Genomic DNA, 18917 nt, shown 5'->3' on the forward strand with positions numbered 1-18917 from the left:
AAAAGACTCTAAGATGAGATGTAAAACGCTCAGCAAGGTTTGCTGATCTGACCCCCAGCGTTTCTGTATTTATCTATTTATATATTGCCGTATTTTGTACTTCACTTAACACGCCGCAACTCTGTTCAGAACTGTGGAAATGTATTTTTAGAGACATTGGCCTTGTACCCTCTTGTATTCTGATAATCACAACATCCACGATCAGCAATGAACACAAACTCAAGACACTGTCGTCACGGTAATAAAGACCAGCTTTATTTTGTCCTCTTGCAGTAGCTAGATACATTTAAGGCTTTTCCAACAAAATGGATACAAGTGGTGGCTCTGCCAGCTCATTTATATGAGCTGTAAAATGTTGGAAAACAAACATGGCGTCACACATTGTTGTAAAAGTCATTTGAGCAAAATGTGTTTTCTCCTCTCCTCTGAACAGTTACCAACAGGGTCGATTGTTTCAGCATGTTCTGTCCAATGTGAGTCCGATAACACCTTTCCTAGCAAAAAGTGGCTTTCAGGGGACTAAACCAACACCTATTTCTGCAGCTTGTATTTTGTCTTTTTGAAAAACATGAACATGTTAGAATAAAAAATGTCTTCATTAACAGATTCCCAGATTGATAAGACACATCCAAATGAACAGACTCACATGCTCAGCTGACAAAACTGACATTCCGAGTGTCATCAGAAATTGCCTGAGATAATGAAACGTTGAGAAACATTTGAACATTTCACAGAACAGTGCAGTAAATGAAACTGAGATGTTGTAAACTACATGGTATCCAGTTACTTAAAAAGCTTTGGATGTTTTTTTATGAAAGACATTATATTTAGTTCCTTGTTTCTCTCAAAGAAAGCGATTTGTGTTGTTGGTGAGAGGGGAATGGAACAAAATGTTGAAATCCATTTGCGATATTACTTCCGCAACAGATAAACAAATGTGATACAATAATATGCAACTCTCTTAGGCTAGTGTTAAACTTGTCAGAACAATTTTTATCTGCTTTTTGCCAGCACTTCTAAGAACAGAACTGTCGCATTCTCATAGAGATGAATAATTAGCTCTGTTATAACCACCACTCAAATCATAAGTGGCCTGAGGTATGGAGCAGTCTGTGAAGAAGTTCGGGAAGGCCAAAGTGCACAGTGCGTTGTCCTCTATGGACCCAGAAGCGGCCTCAGAGGGACAGTAGACAGGAGGCTGGGTCAGACCTGTACGCAGGCTCTCGCCTTCTTTCTTAGAGGGTCCTGAGCAGCTAGTCCAGGGCTCCGAGTAGAGGAGACCACCAACTAAATGCTGAGCATCGTAGGAAGAGGGATCCGGGCCTCCCATCTCTTGCTGCACCCGGACACTTTGATAAAGGTCCTGTTCGCTGACCATGTTGCTGTAATCAGGCCCCAAGAGCTCGAAGAACTCTGCGGCCTCAGGGTTGCCTCGCTCCAAGTCCTTCAGCGTCATCCCAGATGTGGAGCTGACTTTGGAGCAGTTGGCCGGCTCGGTGAAGAAAGAGGGGGGCAGATTGCGATGCCTCAGGGGTGGTTTCTTGGCTTTTTCACCCCTTATATCTTTCACAGGGCTGAAGAGGGCTGCCAAGCTCTTGCTCTGTAAGCTGGCCTGGACCCCATCGCGTTTAGGCGGAGTTTTGCTCTGCATGGGCTGAGCCACGGGGGAACCCTGTCTCTTGACTGGGGGCTCTGCTATGTTTCCTGGCGTTATCATGCCCGTGCACCTTTTGATCTGCTTCTGCAGGTACTTCCGGTGGTTGACTTTCCTCTTGGATTTCACCGGCTTGTCCAGAGCCAGCTTGATGTTGCTGGAGGCTGAGTCTATGAAGCTCAGCAAGTCCCTGGTGGTCTCCCTGTAGTCCTCGTCATTTTCCGCCTCACAGAGGAGACTCCCATCCAGACTCTTCTCCATGTCGTACTCCATCACAGAGCCAGGGAAGCAGAAATTCATGAACTGAGGGTTCATGATTGCAGTCTGAACAGCCATTCCTCTGCTGAGCCCAGCGGCTATACACCTGTGGCATCCGCTGTGCTCCCAGAACCAATAGTTTCTTCAGAGCATGTCTTTTTTTTACCCCTGACAAACCCTCGGTCCTGATGCTGCTCATGAAGTTCCTGTAAACATTCCAGAGTAGAAGTGAAGGGCTCGGAGGGAAGCAAGGAGATCTTTCGGGGGGCTGGACTAATGATGTCAGAACATCAAAGAGGAGGGGCAAAGAGAGCGCAGGACTTAACTCTTTGCTTGTGCCTGACCACCTGCATCTAAGAGGGATTTGTCTGAAATTCCCTGCCGAGTTGAAAACAATAGCCTCCGTCAGAACTCTCCCCCTCTAGTTTAACTGTTTGTGTGTGCGCTGAACCAAAAAGGCTTGCATACAACTGGAGGACATTACTGTAACAGAGAAAAGAATAGTACTTTTACTGGGTAGAACTGTTGTGCAGAACTATCTCTATTAAGCATAGGAGAAAATATAATTATATATTTTTGGGGTTATAGTTAATATCCCATAAAAACAGCCAATGAGTGTTTTTATTTATAAGATTCCTGCTTGCCTTTAAAAAAGGTTGAACCACTATTCAATTATCATGCCTACTTGTGTGTTTCCTGTCTGGATTACTAAGTAGAAGTTAACTTGTAATCTAATTACTGTTCATTTAGGCACTGATCAAATCGAGGCTATATAGTAGTGAGAAAGGCCTCTTTTCAGTGGGAAAATCTCTGTGCCCAAACAGATGCCCCTGTTTGGGAGAATCTTACCAACTGCTCGCTTGTGTCTTAATCTGCTCATGGCAAAAGTTGATTTCTAGTGCATTCCCAGGCCAGTGGGAATTTCTGCCCTGGCCTGACAACTATTATGGGCTGCCTTTGACATAAAGCCCTACAGGGTCTAAATAGCCTCTATTCTTCGCCCGGCACTGAAAGGGAGCTTTGTGCCAGAGATTCATTAAATTGCACCTCACAGCCCCTTCGTAAAATGGGTCTCAATAATGAACAGTCGATTTAACTAGAAAAGCTGCCGGAGCTGTTAAATTAAAGGGGAATAAAGTGCAGATCAGGCTCAGTGTGCCAGAAGAAATGTTGACCCAAAGAAATCCTGGGTATGAAACTTCTGTTGTAAACAATAACTTATTTACAGGAAGCTTCTTGGCCAGCCGTGAATACAACGGAGGATGTGTCCGAGAGCCAGATTGTTATGTTGCCAGCACTCATCCCAATTTAAGTGGAATTCCAACCGAATTCTAAGTGTATGGACTGTCAGGCATAGTTTAACTACGCAGTAAAAACGTGTAACTTTCCGTCACACTCAGCACATATTTTATATTTGTTTACCAGAAAATGCACGAGTTTCAATCTGATCACACTAAAGCCTTCATGTATTATTCTCATTTCAAGTTAAGAGACGCTGCAGCTGAATTATTGAAAGACGATCCCTCCCTCTTACAAAAAGTGCTCACGTTGAGGTGAGGCAGTGACTCATTTAAGAGTTGGAGGGATGAAAAGGAAAAGTCTGAAGCAGCGAGGGAGTGAGGCCGTTAAAAAATTCTTTCTTATGTTAATTCCTGGGGAGAAAGGGAGACAGTGAAAGTGATAGCACTGATCTAATTATCCGTGGCCCAGCACAACTCTGCAGCTGAAAAGAAGTGTAGAAAAACTCAAATCTATGAGCAACAAATGGCTACAAAACAAATAATATCTTTCTGTTTATACAGCTGGCCATGAAAGCGAGAAAACAAACTAGACTTCGCATATTCAGTTCATTTCATCTGGCATTATACTACAAGCATATATTTGTAAATTCTAAACTTTTAGTTCACCGCAGTGATGCCACACCACAACGTCTCACGAATGCAGTGGAGGAGAACTGAGCTTTTAACGCCTGGACAAAGTCATTCTGCCTCCCTCTCTTTGCTAGCAGCACAGTTTTGGCAAAGTGACATCATCACAGTCGTGGCAGCTATATCCCCCTCCCCCCAGTCAAGAGGCTTTGGCTTTTGTGCTGGTGGGTCATTCACATCACAGAGCCTGACGCACAGATCCCGGAAACAAGTTGCTATTGTTGCATAAAGGCTGCGAGGGCGAGAGGGGTTGGGCTGAGGCAGAGCAGCTCGGAAAAAATATATATGAACAGAGAGCTTTTGACTTGTTTCCACTCTCGAGACGCTAAGTGTGAGGTTAATTGTTACGTTGTTTTTTGAAATTCCTATAACGGGCCAGCGTTTGTTTTAGCGCTAATCACAGGGGTTGAACTATAGATTACATTTTCAAAGACTCATTATGTTTGGAGATTTGGGGGAATTTGAATTTGGAGCAAATCATTAGTAATCTGCTGTGCCGTTTCCCCTACAACCAAATTGTTAAGTATACAGATCCACATTGTTGAGATATTGTTAAACACCACCACCACGCCCTCTGGGCCTGAGAGATTTACTTATTCAGCAGCACCCTACTCCTCTGGAGCAGGGTGCTCGGTCCAACGTGATGTGACACACACAGGCTTAATCTCTTCCTATACTAGTGTGTGGTCCCTGTCTGAGCAGGGAGATACTCGGAGTTTGGGGTTGGGAGAATACTAATAGCACCTTTGATTGATGGCCAGTGTCAGAGACTAAGAAAGGGCTGGCAAAATTAATGACCTCTCAAAGTCCTGAGAAAAAGTTTAAGGACGGCATTTAGCGGCAAATACCCCGTCCTCCCCCACGTTTAGCCATGTGTCTTTCTACTGGGGTGTCTGAAATCCAGTCAAGCCTGTGACATAATGTCCAGGCTTTGTGTCTCCCGGTAGAAAATCAACCCACATACCAGTGCAAGACATGTTCCCCCATCTGCCTCACAAAGTCATGTCATGTCAGGAACTTCTGCTTTAAAAGAGGGGGTGGGGGGGGTAATTGGACCAGAATAGATTAAAGGAAATTAAAAAGCAACAAGACATGATTTCATTAGCAGTCAAAGTGTTTCAGTCTTAGTATTTTCATGGTGTTTGAGTCTTTGAGTTTGATTTTTTTTTTAAATAAAAAAAAACCCGGCTTCATGGTGAACTACAAAAGGCCTCTTGGTCCCTGCCGGTTCCTGCTTCACTCTTAACCTTCCATCAACCCTCCTCAACCTCTCTGGCACCCCAGGAGTTGTATTAATAATATTACTAGCAGGGGGGAACAAACCCGGGTCTATGAGCTGCCCTGGTGCCGCAATTTAAAGCTTTAATGGCAGCCGGTGAATGAATGCGTGCCAGGGGGAATCCCACAGGTTGGTCCACAGGGGAGAGGTCAGCAGGCGGAGCTGCAATAATCTCCCACCACTGACTTTATTGGCCTCCTCCGATTGGGTTTTTATTAAATCTCAGCCACATGCAATTGTTCCTGCTAGGTGGAAGTAACTTAAAAGCCCCGGCCTCTCTACAACATGACAAAGAGTTGGCTTGACAGAGTAACGGTACATCCTTCTATGATCAAAAGACAATATCATCAGTAGCTTTTTAATCCCTTTCACCGGTAGACAGCGTATTAAGTGAAATTGGTGTAAGACGTGAATAGAAAACTTAAAGAGTGAGGAAGGCACTGTGAACAATAACAAATAAAGTTGAATATTACACTCTGTGCAGAGGATATTAAAAACATTTTTATTCGATTTTCTTTCCATTTGGTGGCAAACTTTTCTCCTGAGACTTCCTTAAGTGTTAAAAAGCAAAAAATCAGATTAAACACTTACTTTGAAAGAAGAACTACACCTGACTAACAACAAAGGCTAATCGACAAGAATGACAACAACAATACGGGGTGTCAAGTTGTAACTGGAAGACAAAAATGAAATTAAAGATGGTAATAACTAAACATATCCCTGATTGTACCAGTGAATGACAAAAAGAAAACACAAGTTTGGAGGCTTTAATTAGTTTTTGGCAAGCGTTAGCGTGGGAGATAAAGAACATAATGAGGATGATCCAGTCTTTTGATGACAATAATGTGATTAAATGTATTGACAAAGAAAGTGACAACTCAATCTCATTTATTGCTCATAATGGAGTGTGCCTCCCCAAGCCCTTGGAAAAGTATAGTTTGGCATAAAGAAATGGAGTGTGTCTCATACACTTAAAACATTCTCACGTGATTAATGGCATTAAGATCAGGAGTTGTGTTGCAATTATTTAAATAAAAAGGCCATCATTCAATGTAGAGAAAAAGATTGTCCACAACATGAATTAATAAAAAGGCATATACTTTGGCAGAATGATGCAGCGAGCACCTTGTGAAAGGCTGTCACGTAAATTAAAGCTAGGCAGACTGGGTCGGGCGACATTGTGCTGCTTTTTAGGCACTAAGAGGTTTGAGGAGTCTTTTTAGCCTGCTTGATCCACTCTCGAAAGTACATCACCTCTAACGCCCGGGTCGCGCGGACTGAAGGTGGGTCATGGTCATTGCTGTAGCGGAGGTCCAAGTGATGGGCTCCGTCAGGGATCACAACGGAAACCAGGGAAGCTGTCATGTTGGAGGTCACTCCACCGGACGACCACGGGTCGAGTCCTCCGTTACTGAAATGCAACAGCAGAGGCGGCGATCAGACACTGGTGTGCCGCATATACGGGGAGTTCATTTAGGGTATTCACATGGAGCATCATTGGCGACTTTTTGTAGAATTGTTTGGACAAAGTATGAAGTGGATAGAGTAAAATACCTCATTATTCTTTTTCTTTTTTTTAGCTACTTGTCTACGCCAACTTCACAAGGAGTAAATACAAGATAGTAAGTTTACTTAAAAATCACCTTTTAACACCAGAACTTCCCAATAAAAATAAGGCAACAGACTTTAATGCAGATTTAAGTAGAATAAAAAGCACAATGAAATTTGTGACACAAAATTACAAAGCACTTTAGTTGTAACCGACTAAACCACCACTGCTACAAACGTGGTGGTTGGTTGTGTGTCAGTATCTGTCAGTATCACGTGGGCTGCTCTCTTTTAATATTCGGGATATGTTATGACAATTCATTCGGGCTGCTTTGAAAACTGAGTGCCAGACCATTTTATAGCTTGACAAAAGCTGCTAATTGGTATTCAACCGCATAAGACCAACCTTGATTGAGCCACATTTTTACATGCTTCTGTCTACCTCCTGTGGGTACTCTGTATTTGTCTGCAATAGAAGCCAGCCAAAAGCAGCACTTTAAATGTCTCTCACTGCACTAGACAAACCCAGAAAACCTTCTGCCTAGCCCTGGCATTTTACAAGCCACGTTTACCTGAAGATGATGTTGCTGTGCGAGGCGATGTCCTTCCCCCCGTAGACCGTGTCCGCCCAGTCGGCTCGCGGCCTGACACCGAACATGACGTTGCACTCGTCAGAGAAGGCCTTGAAGTTCCACTCCTCCGGTTCAAACATGTCCTGGACGCCGTCCGTGCACATGGGCATCACCATCTCTGTGCAGGCCTGGGAATGAGGGATTGAACACGTATTCATTGTGACAGGTGAAGCTGCCCGCTGACACATGCGCGCTGCGATTTTATTTAGCGTGACAAGACTGATCCCCGAGCTCGGGCGTCACCGCACCTGGTAAAACCAGCCGAGGAAGCCGAGGCTGCCGGTTGCCGTCTGAGATGTGTTGAGGCAGGAGGAGCTTCCGGTGTAGTTGTAGTAGACCTTTGCTGCTTGGGAGACGCCGTGCAGCAGCTGGTAGTCCGACACAGCCGGATCGAAAGCCAGATACTTGCACACCACCTTGAAAAAAATATAATCATGAAGAAGCAAAACATTAGAAAGTAATGTGTGTGATTACATTAAAGTTAAGGCGAGCTGTTGAAGCCATTGACAGCTTCATTCACTTCCTTTTTAAATAGAATTAAAGAGAAAGATACAAATATCGAATGAGCTTATATCCAAGTTGTTTACAAGACCGGAGCTTTCCTGTGGCCCATAAAGTGTTTTTCCACATAAAAAGTGGTGGCGCCTAATTTGCATGTGAAATTCCCTGGAATGAACTTGAATTTATCGCTGCAGTCTTGGCACGGGGAGGAAAAAGTGCACATTTACTTATAGCCAATGATCTAAATGTTGCTCTCCTAAATACTATTTTGTTTGACCACGGTTGATTTCCTTAGAATTAATAGCGTGGATGATAAATATTTGAGTTTCAGCCTCTGTTTAATTTCACTGCGTGTTGTTATGGTTGCAGCAGCAGAGTTGGCTGCGGCTGTTGTTCTGCACTCTTTGTGAGGCAGACAAACTGGGCTTTCTTGTCCCGAGGCTGGAGGGGAGCTGCGCTAGTGTGGAGTCTGTTACTAAGGCTTTTGTCTGCGGGCTGGGGAGGAGTTGGTGGTCGATGGATGAGGAGGGCCACAGACATGTCCAACCAAAGATTTATACCGTGGAAAAAAAAAAAAAGAAGAAAAACACTGCAATTGCTCCAAAGCATCTTCTTCTTACTTTTCAGATAGGATTAGGCTTATACATTCATCTCTGCCAACAGATTTCCCTCCTCTAAGCCCTCAATACCCCGTTCTCACACTCACTCAGATAATCACATTAGCTTTGTCATTAAAAAAGCTCCTCTTTGCACCCACTGCCTAAACCGCTTAAACCACCCATAGGGGTCGCATACATTAAAGGTAAGGAGCCAAAAAACTCATAATGGCCATTTAGTGTTTATTTCCACTGACGTGAGGCTCCTGGAACTATTCAGAGTCTTAACGATAAACAAATAAGCAGACAAAAAAAAAAAATGTATCGCACTGGTAAAAGTTTTAGTGCGAGTCTGCTGTATGGGGGCGCTCGGAGGGGTGTTGAAGCACCGAACAGAGAGTCCGGGGTCAGTAGCAGAGCTTGGTTTATGCACGCGACATGTCAGGGTGACTGGTGGAATACACTGCATCCAAGTCAATCAGCCGCAGCCAAACAGCCACCATACTGTCATACAAGCTCATTTACATGAAAACCAAGGACGTTTTATAATGTGGAGTGTTTTAAAAAATGGCCTCATTACGTGATATTCTTCTTTTTTTTTCAATTTTGGTAATTTTGGTATTTTTTCTCATCAAGTGTCTAGTGTATTTGTTACAGTCTCATTCAATGGAGAGGGGTGAACCTTTGTTTTAATGGCCTTCATGAGCTGCTCTGGGCAAATGTCCTCTTTCTGTGGAGCCATGCGAGCGTCCCAAGAGGAACACCTCAGAGATCTGACGGAGTGTGCAAATGAAAGGACCGTTGGTACGAGAGAAAGAAAAGAACGGTGGCTTACTTGTAGCTGCTCATCTAAAGAATACTTAAAATCCAAAAGAAACGAGATCCTTATGAATATTAATGAAGTTAATTGACAGCTGTTGTCAACAAAAGCTTGGGCGACCACAACAAACACTTGTAACACAATCGGCTAAATAACACGCTCACTTCAATCAAGGACAGGCTGTCAGGCGCTTAACCAAAGGCCAACTAAACTTAAAGTTGCAATAAAGTGAAGACCTTTGGCAGGAAGTTTATTATGTTGTTGGGATCCGTTTTTTCATCCACAAGTTCTCTTTTAAATTTTATATTACTCGTGGATCTTTGTACCTGGATCGGCCAGCGAGGAAGTGGCTGCAGAAAATTGGCTTCGTAGGGGTAGTCCACCATAGCCAGGTTCACCCAAGTCTCCTGAAGCCAGTTCTTGAAGCCGACAGCATCGTTCTCGTTTTTCAGAGAGGCGCATAGACTGAATTCTTCTGACAGCCATTGAAGACCAGACGCTTGTCAGAAGAGAGCAAAAAATTATTAAATGTCACTCCTGCATTTATGTCTACTGCTGGGTACCAAACTTTGACATTGACGTTGTCGTTTTAACCAAGATAAAAACAAGGTTGTTTTTTTCTAGCATTTAACGACTACAGCTCCCACGGGTCTTTACAGGTAGGATGTCAGAACCTCATGATAAGTTTAGCTGCAACATGCATTTAAAAGAACCATTATCTTATAGTTGTGCTCAAAGTTAAGGAGCAAATACTCATTTAGTATATGCACAGAAAACGTCGGTTTGTACGGTTCGGATTGTAACCAACCGAAACATCTCTATGGTGACTGACGCGAAAAACGTGAACGGCCATGTAAGAGCCAGTGGTTTTGTTTGTCCGTTCTGGGCTACTGTAGAAACATGGCGGGCGGCTCCATTAAGAGGACCTGCTCCGTTAGTAGATGCATAAGGCTCATTCTAAGGTTATTTCCAGGTGATATACACAGAAAACTTACTTATTAACATTACATTCCATGTCTGCCAATAGATTACTGTTCCTTTAAGAGGAGCAAACCTTCTGCTCTTTATGAATCTGTCACCAAAATTAATTCCTGTGAAAATTCCTCATACTTTAACCATCAAAGTTAAATCAAACAGTTCATTTCTTCTCATGCTAAAGTCTCTGATTGGTTGTCCAAATATCACATCTTCTTTCTTATTATCTTTTTCAACTGTTTCAGTAGTCGGAATCTCAAGGTTTTGGGACAGATGCTACCAGGAAACAGCCAACATACACACACGTTTACAACCATCAATCATCCATCTATTTGAAGCTTCTGGGTCACAGTGATGGGCTAAAAAAGTACCATCACCCAGATGTTTTCCCTGTTTAATTGTATCATTTATTATTATGACAAACACCAGGCGATTACAGTACTTTTTTTTTTACTTGTACTGTTATGTGATGGTAAATGTTTGGCCTATGAGTGGAGTGATTACATCCCTATTACACATCTCTTACAGCATGTGGATAAATGATTCTCTTGTTTTGACATTATTTTTATAACTTTATTAAACCTAATTTTGACAATATTTGATGAAAGCGGTGGAATATAAATTGGTATGTATATGTATATAATTCATAAGCTGTGGTTAATTGCTTTACTACTTTTTGTTATTCATTTACTGATGTTTTATAGAACAGTTATAAACCACTAATAACAACAACTTTTGGGTTGCCAGGTTGTGGTCTATCGTCCTCCAACATGACTGTTGTGTTAGAGGAGGATTTTCTCTGACCTGGCAACTTGAAGGTTATAGTTATTAAAAGCTTATACCTGTCCTATAAAGCATTAGAAGATGATTTAATAACAATAAACCAAGCCATTAATTACAGCTTATAAAGGGCACCTTATTAGAAAGTGGTATCAACCTTTTTATTGGTGTACTATTTAATGTTGTGATAGTAATAAAAAAGTACCACACAATGCAATGAAGCTTATTCCGACAGTTTAGGATTGTGAGAATGGAAAATGTACCAGGATCCTGTGGGCAAACTCTCTTATTCTGATCTGAGCTGAATACTAAAGGATTGAGGTAGTCTGAGTTATGCAGGTTGTAAATTTTATGGATCCACACATAACAATCTGTTCTCTGTGCTGTGGAGAGGCTCCAGACTTTATATCCACTTTATATAACAAGTTTTAGTAACAGCTGTCTGGTTTCAGGCTTTAGCCGACAATGAATCAAACCCACAAATGTAGACGATGTGGACAAACGTGCAGAAACTCTTAAAATCCAGGAGGCTTCCTCATACATAAGATAAAACGGGGTTCATTCATCATTCTGAATAATTCAAATGAGTCAGATTCCCTACATTATGACACATAGGATAAATCAACCCATCTCGACTGTACAACTTACCAGTGGAGGAGACATTGTTAATGGCCTTCCAAGACTTTCTGATGTTTGCGTCACAGTTATTCCCGCTCTTGGCGAAGTCCTGTGTGACTATTTTGTAGAAATCTCCACATGGCACCATACCGGTGAACTGCCATATTGGCGCGGAAGCTGCCAGAGCTCTGAAATACAATTAAGAAGCAAAAACATTTCTATTTCTCAAAATTACGCAAGCTGCACATCTTTGGGGTTAATCCAACCTAAAGGCCCCCAGACCCGCACTGATGTCTTACCCAACCACTATGTTGGGGTATTTCATCCTGAACCAGGCGGCGAGCATCCCTCCATAGGAACCTCCGACGGCGATGACAGGACTGTGCTGAGCTCCGGGTAAAGTGCTCTTCAGGTTCTGAATCAGCACCGCAAAATCTGCCAGGGCTTGCTCCGAGGTCAGGTAGTTCAGGTGCTTGCTGTCCTGCAAGCGGGTGACCAGTATTGTTGTAAAAATAAGACATTCAAAACAATATATATATATATATATATATATATATATATACACGTAAAAATATTCTTATTGACCCAGAAAAGGAGAAAAAACATGTAATCATCCATATTTAATCAGATTTGAGTCAGACTTAGATGTACTCCAAGTGTAACACTTCACTTACACTGTAAGAGTCTTGTCCAAACGGCAGGGACTCTCCATAGTAACGATGTTCTGCAAAAACTAGCATGGCGCCCAACTCCTCCGCAATCTCCCACATGAAGCCCTACGGAGAAAACAATGACAGGCGCTGAATTAAGAGCGGGGATTATGCGCAGTGTAAATACAAAAGGTCACGGGTGGGATATTCACAGTGTTGTTGCAGAACCAGGTGATGTCGCCTTCGTTGCCAGTGTAGAACAGAACGGGTCCTCCGGGCTGCTGCCAGTGTTTGTCGGCAACGAGGTATCGCTGTTTGAAGGTGCCATCCTCTAGGAAACCGAAATGATCGATCTGTGACACATAAAAAAAATGTGAAATTGGTGCATAATCTTAGATGTACTCTACGCAAGCTGACCACAAACATAACATGTTTATAACATAATGTGCAGTTCACTTACTTAAAAAGGTACAACATGTAAAAGTCAAAATGTTAATGTCTCTTGTGCATCGGTCAGACTTGTTGAAAGAAAAGCCAACGTGGCAATAATTTACTGACGTTAAAGTGTCCAGCGTGCATTAGCTACTCTGAGTTGGATGGGATCTGTGGCTACATGGCCCTGTGCCAACTTGTGAAATGACAGTCCCGAGGTTGGATTCTGGAGTAATTAGCCCCAATTTGTATTAAAATATGTTGGAGCCAGTTTAAGGGACGCCGCATTAGTTCCACTTTAGATGAGCCACAAGATGTCCTTTCATACAAACTCAGGGATTCCGGGGCATCTTTCCCTTTCAACTTATTTTCCTGTATTCTCTATGACACAAAAGCAGAGAGAAACCAACAACTTCACAGAGACGACGGCCCCATGACGCCGTCGAGTTGTCCAACCCCTTGAAACAGCACCAACACTTAACACAAAATGTTTTTTTGTTTTGTTTTCATCCCCCCCCCCTCCTCCCTCCTTGCTCACTTCCCTCCTCAGTGGACACAAAGGAGGCAGCAATTTTATGAGCCAGTGACACCAAAAAGATTCCGGGGCCTCAATGTGTTCATTCAAGCCTCGACTCCTTAGCGCTTGGCAATGCTTTTAAGTGTGAGGGGACCATGAGACAGTTAAAAGGAAAGGTTTGGCAGTTTGGCAGCTAAATCGCTCTCAGTAGTGCTGGTCATCCAAACTGTAATGCAAGAATTTTCTTAACATTTAAGTTGTTGCATTTCCATGGAAAAGATTTAAAAAAATAATAACATTCATTTTGTCTTATTAGTTATTTTTTTACTCCTACCGGGGTTTTTAAAATGGTAGATGTCTGATTTTTGGGAAGTAAACACTTAAATTATTGAAAGACAAATTCTGTTGCAGTGCAAACAGAAATATTCCTTTGAACTATGATCTAAATGCCAAACTAAAGTGGTTGAATACATGAAGCCCCCCCCCCCCTTTCCCCCTGGTGAGTACATTTGCACCCACTCAGTATGCACATCACAAAACCCCACCAGACGGGTTTCATAACAAATCCACACCCTGATGAGTAGTGCCACCATGTGGTTACTGCAGCCAGCACTTTGCTCCAATTAAAATTCCATTCACATACTGGACATCTACTGGACCAGAACTTTGACTATTCAATGGGGGGAAAGCCTGTCGTGTTACAGTCTAGCAAATGAAGACATGAGGGAAACTAGCAAAGCGCAAGCTTCCAGTAAACTACAACAGTTAATTGGGAGGATGCTAAAGGACACTTCCATTCATTGTCTGGAGGCAAAATGCAGTCAGGAGGATTTCCTCTTCGAGATCACTCGGTGCTCCCCTCACAGCAGCTCGTCCCACAGAGAGTGTCGAAAAAAGGCAGCATGATTGATGATTCTTTTGTAACAAAAAACAAAACAAAAAAAACCCAGCAGACTTGCTACTGAAAAGTGGATTACAGGGATTTGATTTGGTTTACTTGTTGAGATGAAGCATATAATGTGTTTGTTGATTGGCCAAAGAAAGCACATCAGACAAGACAAAGGACGACAGAAGGGAGGAAATGGTCTTTATCTTCTTGTCGGCGTGTCTGATTGGACAGGATGTGGTGGGCCGGACCAGGTGTGGAGCTTTGTCCCCCTTCTCCAAATATTGTCTTGTGCATACACATCATCAGCAGTTTGTTAATATTACACTTAGGACTGCAGCTAAAAGCAATTTTCATTTTCGATTAATCAGTCGATTATTTTTTTGGGGGGGATTTATCGACTAAACGTCCGGTCAATAAAACATCAGGAAAGAGTTTCCACCATTGTTCTAGAGCCCAAGGTGACTGAATCAAAAGCAACATTTGAGACTCTGGAACCATCAAACTGACTTAAATGATTAATCGATTATCAAAACAGCTGCAAATAAGATATCAACAAATCACTGTGGCTCTAAAAATCCTAATATTCTGTGCTTTGGTAATGCACACTTTATTATAATCTGTGTGTTGTTCTAAGGTGTTTATTAATCCTCTCAACGTTGGTTGAAACAGCATCAGGGAATGTTTCTATTTACTTCTTTATGGGCTGGATTGTCTTTTCAGTATCTACGCAAAAGGTAAATACAGACAGCTCACAGACTGTCTCTAAATGTGAGTTGAGTTCACAGCATCCCTGATTGCAGGAACAGGAGAGTCATGTAGACACGTGTACAGTCTTGTGACTGTATGTATGAGTCAGTTTCACAAGTCACTGAACGTCACGCTGCATTGCGTACCGCTGCATGAACTCAACATGCAATCTGATTCTCCATGAAGTAACAGCAACATGGAAAACACAAAGGCTTGAATGAAGATCCCTGAGGTAAAGTGTTTCACACTCACTGGGCCCCGGACAGCTTTTTAGGCAGGAAGCCAGCAGGGATAGTGACAGTTCTGCTGGCAGGAACAGAACCAATTGTGATGGTTTTCCCTTCACTACAGGACACCCGAGGGAAACACCTATTGTCTGCAGACTAAACACACAAATAACTTCTACGGAGTAAGTGCATTGACATGTTAGAAAGAGCAAGTGATGCAGATATTAGCCAACAGCAAACGGTGCTTTAAATGCTCTTGGTTTTGTAAAGATCATTTGAATGATTACTTTTCTACAACACTAAATTCAGCCCTTATAGGGTGCAGACCAGAATGAAACAGAAAGAAGTAAAGGAGGAAGAAACCAGTGTGAAACATACCTGAATAAATACATACTTTTCATAAAACAAATGAGTTTGAAATAAACTACAGAGATGAACGTCAAACTCACCTTCTGGTCAAAATAAAACGTTTCATAGCTGATGGGGGGCTCAGTGGAGTAAGATGAGCCTCCGAGCCTGGTGAAGAGTTGTGACTTGAGCGCGATCACGTGTAAACAGCCGAGACAGAGCGTCAGGAGGCAGGTAGCTACAGCTCTGTCCCATACCTGCGTCCCGACTCCAGCCCTCATTGCTGCTACTGTCAAACACGGCTCACAGCAGACTGGTCTTCAGCACATGATAGCGAGGTCGCGTGATCACCGGGAAGAGGAGACTGTTCCTCAAAAGAAAGGAAGTGAGACTCGCCTGTCAGCAAATGCAGCGAGGTGTGTTCAGACAGCTTGTGACCTATATTTAGCAACACGGGGGGGCACAGGAACAGGAGGCTTCAGAGTTCAATGTCTTCCCAACATTTTGAACAACTTGAATTTCACTGTAGCCGGCTAGCAGTCAGTTAGCAGAAGGTTCCTACTGTAAATCTCGCAAGGGTTGATGGGAGTTTAAAGTTATGTGTGCACGTGTTTTATGCTAAGCCTTTAAACTGTATACAAGAAGTGCTAAGCAGAGATAAATTGGAAATTGATGCTGCGCACTAACGAGGCCTTGTTGCATTTGCTTTGAGGGTAAAAATCCCTTTTGTGTTGGGGCTTTTATTTTGAAAATACATACCGGAACTGTTAAAACAAGTGTCAAGTAAGCAACTAAGCTAGTCGGTTTATTTACTTACCAGTTAGCAGGTTAAACACCCGATTTAACATGTGCTTTTTAATACAATATATATTGCGTGTATGATAAATGTTTATTAAAATGTTGCAGTCTTTCCTCTGCGGTACATGATTGGTGGAGATGACCTGTGTTGTGTATTTAAATCACTGCCCTCTGTGAAGAACTGCAATATTAGATTTATCAAGTTAGCGTCAATGCAGCCATGCTAGCATGCTAACGCCTCTGGGAAATGTAGTGTTACATGATGTGCTGATCTTTATATTGTTTTATAACAAAGTGTACAGTCTACCTAGCTATATGTTGATCGTCACGAGTGTTTGCTGCCCTCTAGTGGTGAAAGGACAGTTTTTAGGAATTATTTAGTACATAAGAGAAAAGAAGCACAACAGCCCAATAGTGTTTTCCTTTGTATTTCCCATATTGTGTTGACAAGAAGATGCAAGGGATTAACAATAAAGCACTGCTGTTAAACATATGGTAAAAGGCAAAACAAAATGCTCGCCGGTTGTACAAAGGGATTACAGAAAATAAAAAGTATAAAAGCAAAGTGCCAAGAAGTACTACAAGTCTGTACAACAAAATGTTATAATAAAAAGAATAAGTGTGCAGTATATGGCATTGTGCAATACAGTACATTACAGTTATGGCAAATATATGAAAGATAAAGTTAGACACTACAAATTATGGCAAAACATGCCAAGAAATTTCACAATCAAGAAATTTCACAATAAAAGCATATGAAGTACAACAAGTCATACACAAAACTACATGAACATACCCCTTCAAACAAATAAGTGATACAAATTCATGGCTAGGCAGCAACAACAAAGGCAGAAATATTCACGTCTATGGATAAAAATAACTGCTGACATTCAAATAAAAAAGTAAATTGATTAAACTGTTAATAATTTCTACTGATGACTGACGATATCTGAGGCCTTCCCAACTGCTTCATACTATATCAACCGACTAATTGCAAGCACTGCAAGTATGCAAAAAGAGAATAATAATGGCGTCACAGAATACTGTTTCAATGTAGTATTTATATGTGTGTTTAAGTTTATGTTATCTGACACAAAAACATTGTTTAGCAGCAAGTACAAATCTTCTATTGGGAACAAATACTTCACAGTTTGTAATGACGGGTGCAAATAACTACACAGAAATGAGATGAAAGGTAATAAAGTCGTATGCAATGCTCAGAGCAAAAGACTTCGTGGGAATAACTGATTGTGCAACAGATTTTAGGGTAAATTTGCAAAACTTTTTTTCTCAACTTGATCAGACTTGGTAATCTGAAAAATGTACTATATGTAAACATTAAGTTACCATTTACTGATAACCTCCGGTGATCATGACACTTGTTGTCAGCTATGCGGAATCTGTAACAAAATACCTGGTAGAACTTTTTACTCACGTAATACTGCTGGTGAATACTGATGTTTAATGACAATGGATCCTAAAGCCCAAACAGGAAAGTTCTGCCATTTCACTATGAAGAGGACAAAATGGAGCCCTACTCAGATTCCTGGACGCATCAGGCAGACACACTTTACATCCCTTTGCATTGAGGACAAAGCTCTCAATACTGGCAGCATCTAAAATGCTTGTTCCTGGAAGGCCAAACTAAAGTTGACTAACTCCCTTGTACGGTTTTAAAAAGGCATGGGACTAGAAATGACGGGACTAAGAGGTGGCTTTCTGCCATCTTAGAGGGACGGCGGCATCGAGGCTCGACCATCTGCCCTCTACAGTCAATGGCTACTGAGTTAAAATGGCCAGAAGTGTGAGCTCTCCCTAATTGAGGTTGCAGCAGGTCAAGTAACTGATGGTTTTACCCTCACCGGGCATCGGGGCAGTGTCATTGTTATCCAGCTTGTTCTGCTTGGCCTCGCGAATGAGTTCGCAGGCCAAGTCGAGGAAAAGTTTCTCAACATTGTCGGACTCTTTGGCCGAGGTCTCCAGATACAGCATGCTCTGAGCCTCGGCGAAGTCTTCCGCCCTCTGCCGGAGAACCTCTCGCTTCTCTGCCAGATCTATTTTATTACCTGAAAGAAACATGACATTCATCCGTCAATACACGAATCAAGTAAGAATGTGGCTTCTCGCATCACCAAGCTGGCTGTCTTTCTTAACAATGGTGGGTGTGGATGAGACAGGTGGAGGTGGAGGTGTATGAGTGTGCATGCATGTGTGGGATGGATAAAGGCTTTGACTTTTGTAAATCTATTCAGAAAACTGCTCACTCAGGCTCACATTTATGCTCCGAAAACCAGGCCAGTTCCCAGTCAAATATAGCGCACACTATTATTCACAGTGTTCTCAAAATGAACAATGAGCCCGATGATAAAAAAGAGGTCCAGCGGTTATTAAAGTTAAGCTTCTTACCGACTAATATAGTCACCACCTGGTTGTTGGCATATTGCTCAATCTCCCTCAGCCACTCTGGAAGGCACCTGAAGGAGTCCTCACAGGTAATGTCATACGTGAGAATGAGGGCGTTGGCACTACGGTAATAACTCTGAGTAATGGAGCGAAATCTCTCCTGTCCAGCCGTGTCCCATATCTGCAGCTGGAAGACACAACACTGGAAATGAGCAACTTCTCATCCAAATTATTACAAAACATAAAAGGCATCTGATTTTTTTTTTATATATATATACACATATATATATATACACATATATATATATATATATATA

The 18917-nt window shown here is 42.2% G+C and overlaps 3 protein-coding genes across 4 annotated transcripts in view; all 3 read right to left on the reverse strand.

The window, feature by feature from the left end:
• Positions 1-233: 233 nt before the first annotated feature.
• Positions 234-5480, reverse strand: fam181b (family with sequence similarity 181 member B). Its single transcript, XM_031863559.1, has one exon. The coding sequence runs from the start codon at positions 1988-1990 to the stop codon at positions 1040-1042; it is 951 nt and encodes a 316-aa protein (XP_031719419.1). The 5' UTR covers positions 1991-5480; the 3' UTR covers positions 234-1039.
• Positions 5481-5598: 118 nt separating this feature from the next.
• Positions 5599-16522, reverse strand: prcp (prolylcarboxypeptidase (angiotensinase C)). Of its 2 annotated transcripts, none has more exons than XM_031863556.1 (9): positions 15501-16522; positions 12452-12592; positions 12264-12365; positions 11889-12070; positions 11620-11777; positions 9543-9715; positions 7548-7715; positions 7240-7427; positions 5599-6530 (listed from the first exon to the last, which is right to left on the reverse strand). In XM_031863556.1, the coding sequence occupies exons 1-9, from the start codon at positions 15678-15680 to the stop codon at positions 6317-6319; spliced, it is 1506 nt and encodes a 501-aa protein (XP_031719416.1). In that variant the 5' UTR covers positions 15681-16522; the 3' UTR covers positions 5599-6316. The 2 variants fall into 2 exon arrangements, with proteins under 2 accessions (XP_031719416.1, XP_031719417.1); XM_031863557.1 differs by lacking the exon at positions 15501-16522 and adding an exon at positions 15077-15493.
• An 87-nt stretch (positions 16523-16609) lies between these two features.
• The window catches only part of rab30 (RAB30, member RAS oncogene family), a 14064-nt gene continuing 11756 nt past the window's right edge, over positions 16610-18917 (reverse strand). Inside the window, exons 4-5 of the mRNA XM_031863560.1 lie at positions 18604-18787; positions 16610-18263 (exon numbers count right to left, since the gene is read on the reverse strand). Of these exons, the coding sequence (XP_031719420.1) occupies positions 18013-18263; positions 18604-18787 (435 nt within the window). The 3' untranslated portion in view covers positions 16610-18012. The remainder of the gene's footprint in view (positions 18264-18603; positions 18788-18917) is intronic.

The sequence above is a fragment of the Anarrhichthys ocellatus genome, unplaced genomic scaffold (assembly GCF_004355925.1).
Source record: "Anarrhichthys ocellatus isolate YVR2014 unplaced genomic scaffold, GSC_Weel_1.0 scaffold29, whole genome shotgun sequence".
Classification (NCBI taxonomy): Eukaryota; Metazoa; Chordata; class Actinopteri; order Perciformes; family Anarhichadidae; genus Anarrhichthys; species Anarrhichthys ocellatus.